Raw genomic sequence first — 19,004 nt, forward strand, 5'->3', positions numbered from 1 at the left:
ATATTTGTTAACAGTTTGCAGAATTACAGTACAATTCAAGCACAACTCAATACAAAGACTTAACTGTGAGTGGACGAACCAATAAAGCATTATACTTGTTTACAAGAGGGTCCATGGTCCACCTTGTTCAATTCATCAAAACATTTAGAGACGTACAAATAGACACTTATATAAAGCCAAAGAATAGAACGGGAATTCATCATAAAGGAGGTAAAAAGGGAAAAGAAACATACAGTGAGGGGAGAAAGGGGTGGGTGGTGTGTGTTTAAGAACTGGACATATAATTTTGTTACAAATATCCATAGGTTGACATGCTATCTATAGAACATCATGAACATGTCATGACTTGTGCTATCTACATTACAAATGTAATGTACCTTTTTTGTGTCGAGCGAGCAGTTTGTTTACTATAGCCATGGTTCACATGACGCTCAAGTCAACTTGAATTCCCACTGTTTTTAACACATAAACGTTCAGATTTAAAATATAAAGTTCTCACCCGAGGGCCACGGATCGGATAATTTGTACGGGTGGGTATTAGTACACGTGGATTCCACATTCTTCAATAAAAAGCATTTTAATCCGATCCGTGGCCATTTTCTGAAAAGGTTGTAATGTAATCGGAGTACAATACACTTCCCAATCGACAAGGGCGCGTAGTTAAAAACATATGGCGGCAGAACAGAAACTTACCACGGATTGAATTAAAATGCTTTTTATTGTAGAATATTGAATGCACGGGTGCTAACCCCCACCCATGCTCAATCCTAACATCCGTGGCCCTGGGGTGAGAACTTTATATTTAAAATCTGAACGTTTATGTACACGTTCACTTTGTAAATGTAACAATGCGCTCAAAACAGGGGGAAGTCCCGCCATGACTCGTGAAGAACGAGCGGCATTATGAGAAACCAAACATTAAAAAGTTTGGTCCAATAGTGTGGGTAGTATGGGGCTTTGTTTCTTACCTTATCAAACTGTATTTATCCGTAAAATCTATCAGTCTAACTTCGAAGAGAGGGGGTGAAAAAACAAGAAAAACAACAAAAGAGAGCCTACTTTGGCAGCCCTTGTGCCTGCAAATTTCTGTTAGTATAGCAAACCACAGCATGCAAGCCGCACTTTGTTTTCAATGGTCAATTAGCACGTCGGCCAACCGGCAACCTCTTATGGGGGTCCCGGGCATACCTTTTATAATTAGTGTCAACTTGGGGGTCCTTGACATGAAAAGGTTTGGGAAACACTGCTTTACGGTTCAAGGCAAAACGTAAAGTGGGCTGTTATAGCACCACTGTGAGCCGGCCGACAATTCTTTTTCAATTATTTTTATTATGAATCTCCTACCAGGTTTTGTGAATATAGTGCTCAGTGCTCACGGTCTCCTAGTAAAAAATACTTGAATGGGAGTCTTCGCATTAGAAGTCAATGGAGATAATGTATTCACTAATACACCCATTTCCAACCTATCTTCATATCGTGTGTGCCTCTCTCTCTGTGTCTCTCACGCAGTGACGACAAGTACTGTACAACACAATAAGTCATTTAGGTTGTGTAGGCTAATTATATCCTGCCATTGTGACGGCATTGCTGTTTTCTTATAACTTCCTGAACTTGAATGTGGGGGGACAGCCGACTACTACAATATTAGTGGCTTTTATTGCATTTTATTTCACAGTTTTATTTTTCTTTGTGCACCATAAAGGGGAAGGGACAAAATATTATGAATTGACTCTAGCGGCTTGCGGTTCTTCTTCATACTCCATACTATACCGTACAGTGCAAAACACTGGTGATGATGACCTATGAGACAATCACGGGCAGCCGAGTTACTTTATAGCAGGAGTTCCCAAAGTGGGGTCCGGGGACCCCCAGGGGTCCTTGAGGGAGTTCCAGGGGGTCCCCAGTTAAATGATAGTTTGGAACCAAATGCACCCTTATGGGTCTGTAAAAACCAAATGGACCCACTTTCTCAGAGTTAAATTAATGAACATTGATTTTACAATATAAATTGGGGGGGGGGGGGTCCCAGAGACGGAAATGCAATTAAATGGGGTTTGGTAGACTAATATGCATGTCAAACTGGGGGTCCTTTAAATGAAACGGGTTGAGAATCACTGCTAGAGCCGTAAAAATCTTCTCTTATGGGGGGGTCTCTAATAAGTGTCAATTTGGGGGTCCTTGGCATGAAAAGGTTTGGGAACCACTGCTTTATAGCACCAAAGTCTGGTTTGTTGGCAAAAGTTCCTCATGCCATATATTCTGAGTCACTGGATGAGATGTTTGGATGAGTCAGCCTGGATAAGAGCAACTGTTTAATAATGCCTACATTGTACAGTAGATTATGGCAGAGTGTGCCACGTTGTCGCCCTCAAAACGAGAGGCCAAGGTCTGGTATGTGACCTAACTGTATATGCGAGGGAAATCTAAGTCAGTGGTTTTCAAAGTGGGGGCTGCCAGGGTTGTGGGGTACGTTTAGGCCAAGGTAGGTATAGTTTTTTGTTTGTTCTAGTGGGATTGTATTTAGGAGAAATTGGTGGTTTTGGCGGCTGGTCCTTTTTTGAAATATCACGATTTTTATAACATCACAAAAGAATAACTTAAAAAGATAACTGAATAACTTAAAAGGCTCTACAATTTTCCTCGGCTAACCATTCAGTGACATCAACGACATTACACTTCAAACAAAGAAAGTCAAACAATCACGATTACGAGACGGAATCTACAGACTAGTCTGAGCCAAGATGTGCTTGCTTGTCATTTCTGACTGGTAGGCCTTCTCATGGTAGGCCTTCTCCTCATGGTCCGAGTCCTGGTGGCCTGCAGGGTTTATGTGGTCTAACTGTTCGATGGGCATCGTGGGGTTCTTGTATTCCCCGTATTCCACGATGGGGTACGTGACCACGGTGAGCAGCAGCACAGCCAGAAGGATGTACAGCTTGGTCTCCAGGCAGATGAAGGTGCTGTAGGCGAAGGCGATGACGAAACCCAGAGACTCCCACATGCGGTAGTTGGCAAACGCTGCCTCTTTGTCTCTGGGGAAGAGCACTCCATAGATGGCTGGAGAGAGAGAGAATCAACAGAATAGGATCATAATATAATATAAAAACAAATAAATTTAGCCTTTTTAAGTCGATGTGTTTTTTTCTTTAGATGGGAGAGAGAAACGGTTGGTAAGTTGAGAGTACACATCGGGGTAACGAGATGAAACACTGCTCTGTCTGGAAGTAAACCGATGGCCATAATTAACGCCATTGATGAACCATCTGGTCAGTTATAGACATGTGCTGCTGTTTATTTTGACACTGTCCTATAAATAATTCTATCTAAACCAGTAGTTCTCAACCAGTGGCTCGGGGGGCCACCAGTGGTCCTTGAGGGGGTTCCAGGTGGTCCCCAGCTAAATGATGGAGAGTTGGTAACCAAGTGGAACCCGATAGATCTTTTAACTCTTGAGAGTGTAAAATGAAACCAAAATGGATCCGTACGGGTCCATTTGGTTTCATTTTAAGCTCTCAAGAGTTACATTATTGTTAAACATCTGCATTACTTAATTTACAAGAAGTCTACACGAGAATGTAGAACTGTTATTTTCATCAACGACGACTAAATATTCTTTCGTTTTGGGTCTGAGAGGCTAAAATGTCATGAAATGGTGGTCCATCCGTGGCTCAAATGGCGAATAAACAATGGGCCTTGATATGAAATGGGTTGAAAACCATTGATTCTAAACTATATGAGCTTTTATCATCCGAGGGATTTAGTTTTATTCTCACAGTTGGTCTGTGTTTGCCACACAGCGTCTGCCATGCCCCACAGCCCCGGGAACACGAAGAAGACGGGCAGCTGGTCGGGATGAGGCCTCCAGTACAGCAAGGCTATGATGCAGGAGAAGTTGATGGCCGCCGCTGTGAATGGAGAGACGTGGCATTGAGAAACCTCACTGCTCGTTGAATGAGGGTGAGTGTGATTCAGATCGGAAGTCTTAACTATACAAAATGTCTTTGAATTCATACTACAACTTATAATCCCCCCTGCGAAGGCGTTTCAAAAAGTATTTATTTAAAGACCTTTAAAGCCTCGGACAAAGCCAACTCAGCAGGTGACAACTCGTGACAATAAACACTTTTTTTTTGGGCCGAACAGATAATTAGAAAGAGGAAAAGAAAAGGGCAGGGTACAACCATTTTTGTTGTTTTTCTTGATATTGCTGATACCGATATGATGACCGGTTAATTCATCTAGCTGAAACATAGCAGAGCATTCTCAACTATGCATAGCTCTATAGATTAGCCTCGTTTACACTCTTAAAGGTATCTTTTATCCATGAACTTTACCTAGCAGGAAGAAAGGGGCTCGGCCAGTGTACATGGCCAACTTCCCAAAGACAATGGAGGACAGTGAATTGCAAGCCCCGAAGCAGATCATCACATAGCCAACAAAATGGATGCCCAGTGCACACGTGGCATAGTTCTGTAATGGAAACAAAGACATTTTATGCCGACCCCCATCTGAAAATATGTTGTTCCAGGGACTCCCCAGAAGAAGCAAGGTTTTAAAAACATTCGCTCTGAAAGAATATATATTCAAAGATTTGCACCACATTTTCAGGATAAAAAAAAATAAATAGCAGACCTACAAGCTCATAGTGCGGCACTCGAGCCACGCTACGAGCTTGTAGATCTGCTATTTTTAAAGTATATATGCTTAAAACACCAAAAGGGGGTTCCTGCCAAAAATGGGTGTTGAACAAGCCTCGAAAACATGCTCTGTTTTTTCAACATTTTCCACATCACACGGAAACATTAAGGGCCGATTCATACTCCTATTTTACCGCCGTTTCGGCGCTGTAGTGCTCGTCAGAAACCTTCAGTAGCACCAAAGAGCCGACTTTAGGACGGTACCCAGCCAAATTACGTCACATTGTAGGCTCTACAGCGCCGAACCCTCTAAAATAGGAGTATGAATGGGCCCTAACAAGCTCCCCCTCACCTTGGTGTACTCGCCAGAGAGGAAGCTCTGTTCAAAGCCACTGTACATGGTGAGAGGGATGAGGACGAGGAGCCGGCGGTCTCTAAGCAGCCGGAATGTGGCCAAGAAGGTGCTGCAGAACGGCTCCCGGTTCCCACGGAACTCCCTCGCCTTACTCTGGTCAATGTTGTCCAGGAACACCGCCACGATGATCATGGCCAGCACCCCGACGCCTACAACAAGGAGAGATGTTTTCTTTGAACATGGATCGTTGGAAAGAGACAAAATAAAAGGCATAAAATGATCATGATGTTACCGATGTAGGCCGCGACGAGCGTCGTGACCAGTTCTTGTGCTGGTTTGATGGTGGTGACGTTTGGCTGGATGTCACATACAGCCGCTCCACAGAGCTCCAACTGTTCATCTGTGATGTTGGCTGGAAGACCACGTACATTTAATTAGTCAAAACCATGAATTACTAGTCCGTCCAGAGGATGTTAAGACAGTGATAATGTAACACAACAACTGCCCTGTAATTAATCTTTCTTTACAAGGATCTTGTGAATCAAAGAGGTGAATCACATTTTGTAGCTGTTGTCTATTTGCGTTCATTCTAAAGGCGTGTTTTACGTGTGTACCTATTGTAGCATCCTGTTGGAATATGAGGGAGGACATGAGGTTGCCCCAGACTGCAGAGGACTGGAAGATGAAGAAGAACATGCCAAAGTATTGGTTGATGACATCGGCACCCTTCTTGCCCTCCTCGGCAGCCTGTAGATTACCAGTGATGGTCAGGTAGGCACATTTAGCCGACCATAGAGGCGATCCACCCAAACCCAGGATCACAGAGGTAGGGATGAGTGTGTACCTGTATATAAACCCAGGATCACAGAGGTAGGGATGAGTGTGTACCTGCGTATATATATATGGGAGGAGGAGGACAGGCACTCATTCATGACAATGTGTTGAACTTGAACATGATTTGAAGTTGAGGGTTAATCTATAGCAGGGCTTTTTTTGACTTGATAGCTACTTTCAAAATGACCAGTCAATAAGATCTACCCGCCGAAAAAAGTATGTTATACCATTGCTGAAAATAGTTTAAATATGGAATATCGGAGGTGGCATTACATATGAGACAAATGTACTTGGAATTGGAAATAGAGGGGGAGAAATGGAATAATCTGTAATGCTACTGACGTTGCACATCAACAAAATATTGCATTGTTTGAGCTTTTTCAGGCCCTTTATTGATGTCAATCAATCAAGTCACCTTAATTCAAGTGGCAGATGCCTTTTTTAGGGGCATGCCATGTGATCTACCTGCACAGCCCTTGTGATCTACTGGTAGATCATGATCTACCTTTCGGGCACCCCTGATATTCTATACATTGTCACATGGTCGTATAATCTAGACCATACTGCCCAAATCATTGTCTATTCACATCTTCAGCCATAATGTTGTACGTAAACACTTTCCCCCCCTACATTTTACTGTTACTACCAAATACCTAAATGATTGAGTCAGTGTTGACTACACATTCATCCATTCATGCACACATTTCCATGCGGGCGGCATATGCTATGCAACCATGCAAGGAATCAACCTGCTCATCAGCAGGTCGAGGTTCAGTGTTAGCTCATGGATACTTTTTTATGTTTTTTTGCGGCTTTCGCCTTTATTTCATACTTTTTTATAGAGGGACAGACAGTAGGCTGACAGGAAAGGGGGAGAGAGAGATGGGGGAGTGACATGCAGTAAAGGCCGTCGGGATTTGCCGCTGAGCAGAAATGGGATGTTAAAATGTGTGCTGGTCGTGTGTCATTGACCATCTATTCTAGAGCCTCTGTGATTTGTATAATACACAGGCTCTTTAATTTCCAATACAACTGTAAAATCCAACAGACTGTTGGTGAAATAGAACACTATCTTTGTAGTATGTGTGAACATGTGCTATTAGAATAAAGTATTAATGTACTAAAGTAGTAGTAGTAGTAGTAACTTATTCCATTTGTTAGGATTATATCTATACGTGTTCCAACTTGAGATCACTGATGATGACCATTGTTCAAAGCATATCATGTATTATTATTTCGTTTTCCACACAATGGCGCAAAATTAGTTAATATAAGTGGCATATATTCTTAAGATCATATCAGAGAAAGCCTGAAAGCACCCTGGCAGAGCTTCCTTCTACATGATTTTAAGCTCGTTTTAATTCATGGACAAAAGGCCTAAAGCCTTGACCACACCAAAGGGTCACCATGCAACTCCTTGGGTCCAAACGGTTACAAGGAGTTGCATGGTGACCCTTTGGTGTGGTTTGGGCCGTTGAATTCCATGCGTTTAATCACTTGAAACAATTAACTTACTTGGGACAACGTGGGTCAACGTGCAACAGGACATATCAACGCTAAAACCGTCTGGACCCTTTGGTGTGGTTAGGGCTTTAGACAAAGAGAAGGACAGAGAGAGGAACATGACAGAGAGTGGTGTCTCACCATCCAGGATAGAGGTTTCCAAAGGAGTAGGAGACATAGCAGGCCATGCTGACCACGATGGTCCACTTACAGCCCAGGTTCTTGATCATTATGGGGGGCAGGAACATGGAGGAGACGATGATGGAGGCATAGATGACACTCAGAGACGCCACCCCCATCCCCTCCTCCGCGTTCAGACTGCTCTGGGCAGGAGAGACACACACAACGTAATGGATGATCATTAAACGCTCACATTCTGTTGTTGATGTACTGATTGTACAGGAATAGAGCAATATATTGTCTGTGTAAACGGCTAAACGCCGTAAACAAACGATCATCTCATTCTGGCCAATCACAATTTGCGTCCTCACTTGTCCGTCTTCACTTTACACAAACCCGGAAAGCTGGGCATAGGAGGGGCTATAGCGCCCCTCAGAAAATAATTATTTATATTATTTATTATATAAAGCTGGGCATAGGAGGGGCTATAGCGCCCCTCAGAAAATAATTATTTATATTATTTATATTATAAAGCTGGGCATAGTCCCTCAGAAAATAATTATTTATATTATTTATTATATAAAGCTGGGCATAGGAGGGGCTATAGCGCCCCTCAGAAAATAATTATTTTTATTATTTTTATTATATAAAGCTGGGCATAGGAGGGGCTATAGCGCCCCTCAGAAAATAATTATTTATATTATTTATTATATAAAGCTGGGCATAGGAGGGGCTATAGCGCCCCTCAGAAAATAATTATTTATATTATTTATTATATAAAGCTGGGCATAGGAGGGGCTATTGCGCCCCTCAGAAAATAATTATTTATATTATTTATTATATAAAGCTGGGCATAGGAGGGGCTATTGCGCCCCTCAGAAAATAATTATTTATATTATTTATTATATAAAGCTGGGCATAGGAGGGGCTATAGCGCCCCTCAGAAAATAATTATTTATATTATTTATTATATAAAGCTGGGCATAGGAGGGGCTATTGCGCCCCTCAGAAAATAATTATTTATATTATTTATTATATAAAGCTGGGCATAGGAGGGGCTATAGCGCCCCTCAGAAAATAATTATTTATATTATTTATTATATAAAGCTGGGCATAGGAGGGGCTATTGCGCCCCTCAGAAAATAATTATTTATATTATTTATTATATAAAGCTGGGCAGAGCCCCTCAGAAAATAATTATTTATATTATTTATTATATAAAGCTGGGCATAGCCCCTCAGAAAATAATTATTTATGCATACTTGGTATAGAAAGCTGGGCATAGCCCCTCAGAAAGCTAGGCATAGCCCCTCAGAAAGCTGGGCATAGCCCCTCAGAAAATAATAATTTATACATACTTGGTATATAAAGCTGGGCATAGCCCCTCAGAAAATAATTATTTATGCATACTTGGTATAGAAAGCTGGGCATAGCCCCTCAGAAACCTATAGGCATAGCCCCTCAGAAAGCTGGGCATAGCCCCTCAGAAAATAATTATTTATACATACTTGGTATAGAAAGAATAGGTGGCGTCACACCAATGAAAGTAATAGCTGAAAACCTCACAAGATGGTGCTACCTGTCCATTAAAGCAGTGGTTCCCACACTTTTTCATGTCAAGGACCCCCAAATTGACACTGATTACCCCAATTTGAAAAAGATATGCCTGCCCCATAAGAGAAGATTTTTATGGCTCTAGCAGTGATTCTCAACCCGTTTAATTTCAAAGACCCCCAGTTTGACATGCATATTAGTCTACGGACCCCCATTTAATGGCATTCCTATCTCTGGGACCCCCGATTTATATTGTAAAATCAATGTTAATGTAACTCTGAGAGTGGACAAATGGACCTGTTTAGGGTACATTTGGTTCCATTTGTACACTCTCAGAGTTACAGACCCGTAAGGGTCCATTTGGTTCCAAACTATCATTTAGCTGGGAACATGGAACTCCCTCAAGGACCCCTGGGGGTCCCCAGACCCCACTTTGGGAACCACTGCATTAAAGGCCCAGGGACACTTCCCCCTTTTTGCAAAAGAATATATGTTAATGACGTTTAGAAGATTTAGAACACTTTCCTGGGGGTCCTTATGTGTGTAATATGTGGTTTTAGATATTTTAGATTTTAGCAGTGAGCCCAGTGTCTCTGATCGCATGGACACTGGGCTCACATACTTCCTGGACTACAATTCCCATAATGCTTTGGTGCACTGCTCCTCCTTGTGGATAGGGGGAGGGCTGTCTTGTCGGTGGTTAGGTGACCACCGAACTACAACATGACGTCATGAGCCGCGGTGAAGAGCAAACCACCGCCACCGCTCCAGCCCTTCTCTCTGTTTTTACTCACCACCGCTCGTTATTTCAGTGCCGGTGGTCAGCTCACCACCGGAGCGGTGGTCACCTCACCACCGAAAAACCAGACTATGAATAGGCCTTTACTGTGTGTGAGTGAGCCCAGTGTCCATGACATCAGAGACACTGGGCTCACTGCTAAAATCTAAAATATCTAAAACCACACATTACACACATAAAGACGCCCAGCAGGAAAGTGTTCTAAATCCTCTAAAATATATAAGTGTCCCATTAAACTCAATGGACGAGGCGAGGGGGGTCGCTCGTTCTATATACTTTGAGAGAGATGACCCATGGCTTTGATTTGACTGGATTCACCATGACAAAACATAAACTATGAAGATTCTCTTCCCGTACACAATGAAAAAAAATCTTAATTCTGAGTAAAACTCTTTTAAATAATAAATTATATTTCCAAATTTAGCAACAAAACAAGGTATGATCTAGCTTCTAGGCTAAAATATATTACAATAAATGTTGAATGTAGATGTTGAACAGGTGTCTTGCTAGAAACAAATACAAAAACTTTAATAGCTAAAAGTAAGTCAAACAGAAGTAAAATTCTGGATTTTACTGTGCGTGTGATGTGACTCACATTTCATTATATGTACTTTTGCAATTGTTACAAAAATGTAACTTGTTCAAGCTCCAATGTAATAATGTAGACGCCAGTTTGCGTGTTTGAGTTGCTGCTGTCAACTTTAGACTATAGTTCAACAGTTGACCTTGAATGAACCTCCCATCTCTGTTTGAGTCAACTTGTGAACTTACCTGTAGACTTTGCAGGCCTCCATAAGCTGTAAATAGTGACAGAAATCCAATGGAGACCACAAGCACATTCTTTAAGTTACGGTTGAACATGTTTTAGCTTCCTTTAGTAAATCCACAAGGAACTTCACCTTTAAAAAAATAAAGTATAATGTGGTTATAATAATCTACTGTAGCCTATATTCTCAGAGTAACAAGAATGAATCCAAGTGCAAGTCAAAGGAACTTCTCTCTGGCGGAAACAAGCCTGTCTTTGATATAGTCAAAATGGGCCATATTTGAGTTCAAAGTTCACAGACTATCTGTTGTTGTTGCTGTTGTGCCATATTCTATTTTATGTTGTTAGGCAGATGAACCTTATCTTTTTTCTTTATAAACCATTAAAGGCAAAGTAATTAACGTAAAGTAATTATCAACTAAACAATAAACTTCTATCCTTCCCGGAACCAGGCGGGCCTTGCTGGCCTGCCCTTCCTCTCTCTCCCTCCTGTAAGTGTCCATATGGGCTGGGTGTCCATGGAAGCACAACACTTTAACAAAGACAATCAATCAAACCATACTCGTCGCTGTTGTGATTGTGGTCAGTCTGGTCTTGTTTTTGGAGACCTCCCTCTGGAAGCCTTATGGATGAACTGAGTCACGCAGAGGCTGAAGTATTGAACAGCGTACACATGACGTGCCTATAGCAGATATGAAAACAAGGATAAGAACAGCATGAACAGGAACAGAGCATGCATCTCATATCATTGAGCACAGACAGTCCATGTCTCTGATAGACCGATACAGTAGTAGATTGATGGTCATCGTGGATTGGATGGTTATCATGGATATCAATGTGCTTACGTAGGTGATTGTTTTACACTGGGTCAAGCAGATTAGGTCATACAATCATAACAGTCGCCCATCCCTCTCTCTCCCCTCCTCTATTTCACACACCATTTTCTTCCCCTTCCCTTTCCTGCTTCATGTAGGCTCAATCTTTAAATCCGGTTTTACCCTAGCTATACCCTGCTGCATTTAGGCTCAACCTTTTAAGTTCTGTTTGTCTTCGACCTCTTTGTGAGGGCAGTGACATACGAGAAGCAATATTTACATTCAGTTCATCCCCACCATAAGGGCAATGGTCGATTCCTGTAAAACAGTTTAACCTTTTTTCTTGTGACCAGAGTGAGATAAGGCACTAAATGTTTCCTAATCCATCCTGTAAATACACATAGGCCTACTATATGTAACTGTACCACTGCAGGCATTGAACTACTTTGAGCGATCTGCACTACATGTAATGCAGAAATTGATTGTCATTCAAATAATCTTGTAGGGTGTGTGTGTGTGTGTGTGTGTGTGTGTGTGTGTGTGTGTGTGTGTGTGTGTGTGTGTCTTCTTGTGAACTTTACATTAGGTACTTATCAGCAGATTAAGAGTGTATAAATGATTGACTTTTACAGTTATGCCAAAGTGTAGTCACAGTACACGCTAGATACTATCATGACTTCCGGTTCCAGCTAATGAACAGAAGTTTTGCTGTGAGGGTTAATGAAAGCATTATGGTCTGGAACCCCAAAGTCAGAGGCGTGCACAGATAGACACTAGGGGGCGCTAGCGCAACACCTGCCCTTGCCCTCTGGACAGCAATATACCTGATCTCCTTTGTAGCAGCTGGTAGGGAATTGGATAAATCCACTTTCAGATCAGATATCAGGCTTTATTCATCTCTATTAGCTCAGTCACTTGTTTGACATGCTACTCAGTCCCTACTGTCTGTCTCCTACAGGTTTCCTAGTCTGTCTCTCGTACACTGTCTCCCTCTCCGCTTTCCTACTTTCTGTGTCTCTTTTCTTCTCAGCTTGCTGACCGTATGTTTGTCTCTCCCACACTGTCAGCTTTCCTATACCTTTCTTACTATTTCCTTCGATTTCCTTTTAAAGTCCAAACAATCACATATATCATCACAATTATGGTAGTAGTCCTTGTTAATTAATTACTAATTACTTTCACAATGTGTTATTAATTACTTTCACAATGCGTTGACTTAAGATTGTGCAAATACGGTACCCGAAAGTTTGGATTATTTAAGACATGAGGCATGACAAAGAGTGCAGGAAGCCTGTTGAAATGAATGGTTAATTGACATCAGGCCTTGGTTGTGTCCGATATGATTTATGTTTTATGCTGTGATATCAATTAGCAGGCCACCCTGTTGTAAAAACACAAAGGCAAGGATCTGTGTAAGTATGTTTTATTAACTACAGTGTATGATAGCAGGTAGGCCTATACACCATGCCCTTGGTTTTAGTAACTAGTGTATGATAGCAGGTAGGCCTATACACCATGCCCTTGGTTTTAGTAACTACAGTGTATGTTAGCAGGTAGACCTATACACCATGCCCTTTGTTTGATTAACTACAGTGTATGATAGCAGGTAGACCTATACACCATGCCCTTGGTTTTAGTAAAGTGTATGATAGCAGGTAGACCTATACACCTTGCCCTTGGTTTTAATAACTACAGTGTATGATAGCAGGTAGACCTATACACCATGCCCTGTTTTCTTGTAAGTCATCATCATCATCATGTGTTTTACACTGGATGGGGGCTGGGCAGCAACCACAACTGTAAACGATAGTCAGTGATGTGAATAACACAATTTGGACTGTAATGCTACAAAGTAGCTAGGATACCAGCTAAACATCAAACCTATAGCATTTGGTTAATACTTTTCTTGTCATTTGGAACAGGACCCACAACGGCACCAGGTTGTTGTTGATGGAAAGAGATGGCTGCATTTAAGTCAAAAGTATCACAACTGAATGTGATTGTTCCCAACAAGAATTGTACATTATATAGGGCAGCCTTGGTTGGCTAAACCTTTTTTATAGTGACCAGTAGAGGGAGCCAGATTCACATGTTACGTGTGTGTGTGTGTGTGTGTGTGTGTGTGTGTGTGTGTGTGTGTGTGTGTTGTCTTTAAAATAGTTGTATATTGACTAAATTGGAGTGCCTTTTCTATCTCATGTTGACCGCCTTACACTTGTGTGTCTACTGGTTTGTTGTTTGTTTGTTCAATGAAGAATTAAGTAATGCAACTGTAATTTACAGTTTGTGTTTGGTGTTCAGCTAAAAACGTTTTTGAACTAAAGTGTATTATAATTTATTTTGGTAAAAGGAATGTGTACTCAGTGTCATTAATTTTTATTTGTAGTGTCTCACTCACAATTGCTGGACCCTGCAGTTACTAACTTTGAGTGTAAGGAATACAACCACCATCGGTGAGAGGAGATTTATTTGATTTTGTTTTGTTTGAACTACTGTTGAATTGTAATTGTTACATTAATTAATTCATGTATTTTAAAGGTTGCTGTATTTATTTCCAATAAGTATTTGAAGTGAAACCTTATACAGAATTGTGTAAATGAAGGTAATGTTTTAGACATTAACACAGATATTCCTCTGGCCTTGCTTTATGCAGGTCAGGTTTTTTGGTTTGGATACGTTTCTTCTGATTCAGCCCGACTCTGGTCGGCCCAAGGATGGCAAGCTACCCGTGATTGGAAGAACCCAGACCCTGCTAAATTCTCCTTGGGACAGGGCCAGAGCCGTAGCCTTGTTTCCCCCAGTGTGGTAGGAAATTGTCACACATACACTGCCCTACAAGGAGCAGTGCAGTATTGGGCGGTGATACACACAGACCACACACACACTAGAACTGGACATTGTCATACACATACTTGCACACCCTCTGCCCTGTGAGGAACAGTGCAGGACTGGACAATTAAGAGTAGCACACACCAACTCTCTGCCCTGCAAGGAGCAGTGCAGGCTAACAGTAGCAGTAGGCTAATTGAGCCGGCCAACTCAGTGACTTGTGGAGTGGGAAACAGCGAGACAGGAAACCCAAGTTGCGTAGAGTAGTTTACTGAAGCTTCCACATAAAGTTATTACAGATACTCTCTGGTAATAATAACAACATTTAACCCGTAACCGGAAACACTGAGTTCTCCATCTTTTCCCCGTGCTCTTAAAGGCACAATACCTCTTGGGTGAATGTCTCTCAGTCTCAAGATGTGGGTCACAACATAGGCCCCCCCAGAATTCACCCATATGAAAGTGCACAGAACAGCATAAAGCCACACCCAAAAAAAATCGCTCCCAGTCAGTGAACAGTCAATGCGGCGGGGGACGGATTAAACGTCCAATACGGCTGCGCTTCGCAGGAGGGGGATCAAGGTCAGGAGGAGGGGGCGGGGCCGGTTTTTCGGGCAAAATCGGGGGACGCCCACGACGCGGCCAACCGAACTGGCACATCAGCATCCAAGTGAGCAGGCTTAAGACGGTCTATAGCAACCCACTCAGGCCTGCCTCCCATGTCCACAACAAAGTTCTTAGCACCAGGCTCCAGAACCCGGTAGGGCCCGTCGTAGGGGGGCTGCAGCGGAGTCCGATGTCCATCGTGTCGAATGAAAACGTATCTGGCCGATGGTAGCCCATAGGCAACCACACTAATAACAATAACATAACAATCAAACAATCAAATTATTCAAAAAATAGGGGGCTGCCAGACTGGAAGAAGATCTCCATAGGGGGTTCCCTGGTCATTCATTCATGGTCGATGGAGGATTGGTATAAGACCAGTGGTTCTCAAACTCATCAATTTCAAATTCCATAACTGACAGTGTGCAAAGTAGGGGTCCTGTTGGTTCCATTTGTACATTTGGTCACTCAGTTACAGACATGTAAGGGTCCAATTGGAACCCCCTAAATGAACCCTGAGGGTTGCTGGACGCCACTTTGAGGACAACTGCTTTAGAAGGACAATAATTTAATAATTTCAGTCACCAAAAGCATGGACGTGTGTTTTCAATGAGTAACATTTATTAGGACTAATATCAGTCACCAGAAGCAGGGACATGTGTTTTCAATTAATCGAACATTTATTTGAACGACAATATAGGACTTATTTACACCTGTAAACCTGTGTGTGTGTGTGTGTGTGTGGGGGGGGGGGGGGGGGGGGCTGGCTCCTGGAGGAGTGTATGAGACCAGACACCTCTCTGGTGTCAGTAACAAAACAACGAAACAACTCTTCAACTTGTAAGTGAACTTACAACAACAGGATCAACTAGAAAGAGGCAATTCTGGTAATTTGCAAAGTGTCGCGGGACATGTCATGACTTGTGCTATCTACATTAAAAATGTAATGTATCTTTTTTGTGTCGAGCGAGCAGTTTGTTTACTATAGCCATGTCACGTTTAAGTCAACTTGAATTCCCACTGTTTTTAACACAAACATTCAGATTTAAAATATAAAGTTCTCACCCGAGGGCCACGGATCGGATAATTTGTACGTGTGGGTATTAGTACACGTGGATTCCGCATTCTTCAATAAAAAGCATTTTAATCCGATCCGTGGCCATTTTCTGAAAAGTTTGTAATGTAATCGGAGTGCAATACACTTCCCAATCGACAAGGGCGCGTAGTTAAAAAGATATGGCGGCAGAACAGAAACTGGCCACGGATTGAATTAAAATGCTTTTTATTGTAGAATATTGAATGCACAGGTGCTAACCCCCATCCAAGCTCAATCCTAACATTCGTGGCCCTGGGGTGAGAACTTTATATTTTAAATCTGAACGTTTATGTACATGTTCACTTTGTAAATGTAACATTGCGCTCAAAACAAGGGGAAGTCCCGCCATGAATCGTGAAGAACGAGCGGCGTTATGAGAAACCAAACATTAAAAAGTTTGGTCCAATAGTGTGGGTAGTATGGGGCTTTGTCAAACTTGTTTCTTACCTGTATTTATCCGTAAAATCTATCAGTCTAACTTCGAAGAGAGGGGGTGAAAAAACAAGAGAAACTACAAAAGATAGCCTACTTTGGCAGCCCTTTCTGTTAGTATAGCAAACCACAGCATGCAAGCCGCCTTTGTTTTCAATGGTCAATTAGCACGTCGGCCAACCGGCAACCTCTCATGGGGGTCTGCCCGGGCATACCTTTTATAATTAGTGTCAATTTGGGGGTCCTTGACATGAAAAAGTTTGGGAAACACTGCTTTACGGTTCAAGGCAAAACGTAAAGTGGGCTGTTATAGTGAGCCGGCCGACAATTTTTTTTCAATTATTTTTATTATGAATCTCCTACCAGGTCTTCGCATTAGAAGTCAATGGAGATAATGTATTCACTAATACATTTAATAAACAGCGTTACATTTCTTAAATTGAAAAAAGGGCCTCGTTAAAACTCCTTGGAGACTGCCGGCCTGTAGGCGCTGGGCACTGGATGCCAGACAAAATGAACAAAAAGTGACCTCCATAATATAATGGCCTTGCCTGTGTGGAAATTCAGAGCCATTGGTGCAGCCAGTGAGGAGCAACGACATTGCTTCCTACAGTCAGACATTCATTCATACTTTCCCTTAATTAGATTTACAGTATCTGTCACACTGTGAGCATTTTAGCAACCTCTGGTGGACACATTTGCAAACAAACTTGGGCTGAAACTCAACAATTGCCTTCTTTACACTGTTAAAAGTATATTGTAATGACCCTGGTCATGGACTTGGATTTTACCTAGGAAGAAGAGAGGAGCTCTGCCAGTGTGTATAGCCAACTTCCCAAAGACAATGGAAGACAGTGAATTGCAAGCCACATAGCAGATCAACACAAAGCCAACATAATGGATGTCCAGTGCACAAGTGGCATAGTTCTGTAATGGAAACAAAAAAATATTAAACTACATGACGACATATAAGTTCTCTTGGTTTTAAAACAAGCTGTTTTTCCCTCTTCACAAGGAAACCAAGCCCCTCACCTTGGTGTACTCGCTAGAGAAGAAGCTTTGAAAGCCGCCGTACATGGTGAGAGGGATGAGGACGAGGAGCCGGCGGTCTCTAAGCAGCCGGAATGTGGCCAAGAAGGTTCTGCAGAACGGCTCCCGGTTCCCACGGAACTCCCTGGCCTGGCTCTGGTCAATGTTGTCCAGGAACACCGCCACGATGACCATGGCCAGCACCCCGACGCCTAGGGGGAAACAGTTTCAACCCCAGGGGAGAGATATTTTATTTTATTTTAAGATGGATCATTGGAAAGAAGATTATTCAGAGATAGAATGACATCCAGCATTATGAAATAAATACAATAATAATAATGAATACGAAATAAAGACAAAATAAGAAGCATAAAATGATCATGATCATGATCATGACCGATGTAGGCCGCGACCAGCGTCGTGACCAGTTCTTGTGCTGGTTTGATGGTGGTGACGTTTGGCTGGATGTCACATACAGCCGCTCCACAGAGCTCCAACTGTTCGTCTGTGAAGACCACGTACATTTAATTAGTCAATATTGTACTTATTTGACAATATTGTACTTACCTGTATAAATAAATGTAATTATAAAACTAGGAATACCACATTGTGGTTGGTTGTGTGCCTCCCGCTCCAACCAGGCATCAGAGCCTATGGTGGTACATACTAACCTATTTCTAAACAGTTCATCCTTGAGTCTAAAGTAGACAATTGTGCCAAATGTCATGAAATTCCTTCAAGGCGTTCCTTAGATATTTCTTTCACAATGTTGGAACAGACGGACAGACAGACAACCGGAAACATAATGCCTCGGGTCTAAGCTACTGTCGGCAAAGGCATAAAACTATAACAAGTTTGCCTGTGATTAAGTAGCAAGTAAATTAATTCACAATTTAAACCAAAATGCCAAAAACATCATGCTTGATTGCATGATGTTTTTGGCAGTTGATGCTACTTAAGAAAGTAGATTAACCCAGAAAGTTAACCAATAACAATTTAATGGTTGTAACTTGTGATTATGATGAAGAACTTCAACATTTTACCATGATGGGAACGTCCACCGATGGTGCAATTGTCAATCAAGTGTTTCTGAATGGGATTCTGAATAAACTTAACTGCAATTGAAATCTTAACCTACAACTAATGGCAATGAAGCATATTTTACACCGCTCCTGCTTAGCGGAGAGTGGGGTGTGGTAGAGGACATCTCCCTGAACACGTGGGTGTGTCCAGATAGTTGCCTCGCGGAGGCCTCTTTTGTCCAGTGTCCATTCTGGGTCTGGAAACGGTACTTTTTTGATCGTTGACCCCAGTAGAAGGTCTGCTGCTGTGAATTTTACACCTCTCCCGCTTAGCGGAGAGTGGGGTGTGGTAGAGGACATCTCCCTGAACACGTGGGTATGTCCAGATAGTTGCCTCGCGGAGCCGTCTTTTGTCCAGTGTCCACTTTATAAAGTACATGCACTCCAGTGAATAGCATTTATCCATTTAGATAACTATTATTATATATATTATTATTTAATTACTTATTTTTACACAGAAACATAATGTGTGTCTTATAGCATCATTTAAATGCTTAATTTGTGGTTTTAATGTGCAAATTTAACTTTTTTTCAATACTCTAGAGGA

At 41.9% G+C, this 19,004-nt stretch overlaps 1 protein-coding gene across 1 annotated transcript; it reads right to left on the bottom strand.

The window, feature by feature from the left end:
- Positions 1-2,719: 2,719 nt before the first annotated feature.
- Positions 2,720-10,663, bottom strand: LOC310876431 (protein unc-93 homolog A-like; the record flags this gene model as incomplete). Its single annotated transcript, XM_083789966.1, has 8 exons — positions 2,720-3,057; positions 3,774-3,905; positions 4,335-4,470; positions 4,990-5,201; positions 5,285-5,404; positions 5,607-5,836; positions 7,471-7,652; positions 10,574-10,663. The coding sequence occupies 8 exons, from the start codon at positions 10,661-10,663 to the stop codon at positions 2,720-2,722; spliced, it is 1,440 nt and encodes a 479-aa protein (XP_083646092.1).
- Positions 10,664-19,004: the final 8,341 nt, after the last annotated feature.

The sequence above is a fragment of the Protomyctophum parallelum genome, assembly GCF_964188405.1.
Source record: "Protomyctophum parallelum genome assembly, chromosome: 19".
NCBI lineage: Eukaryota > Metazoa > Chordata > Actinopteri > Myctophiformes > Myctophidae > Protomyctophum > Protomyctophum parallelum.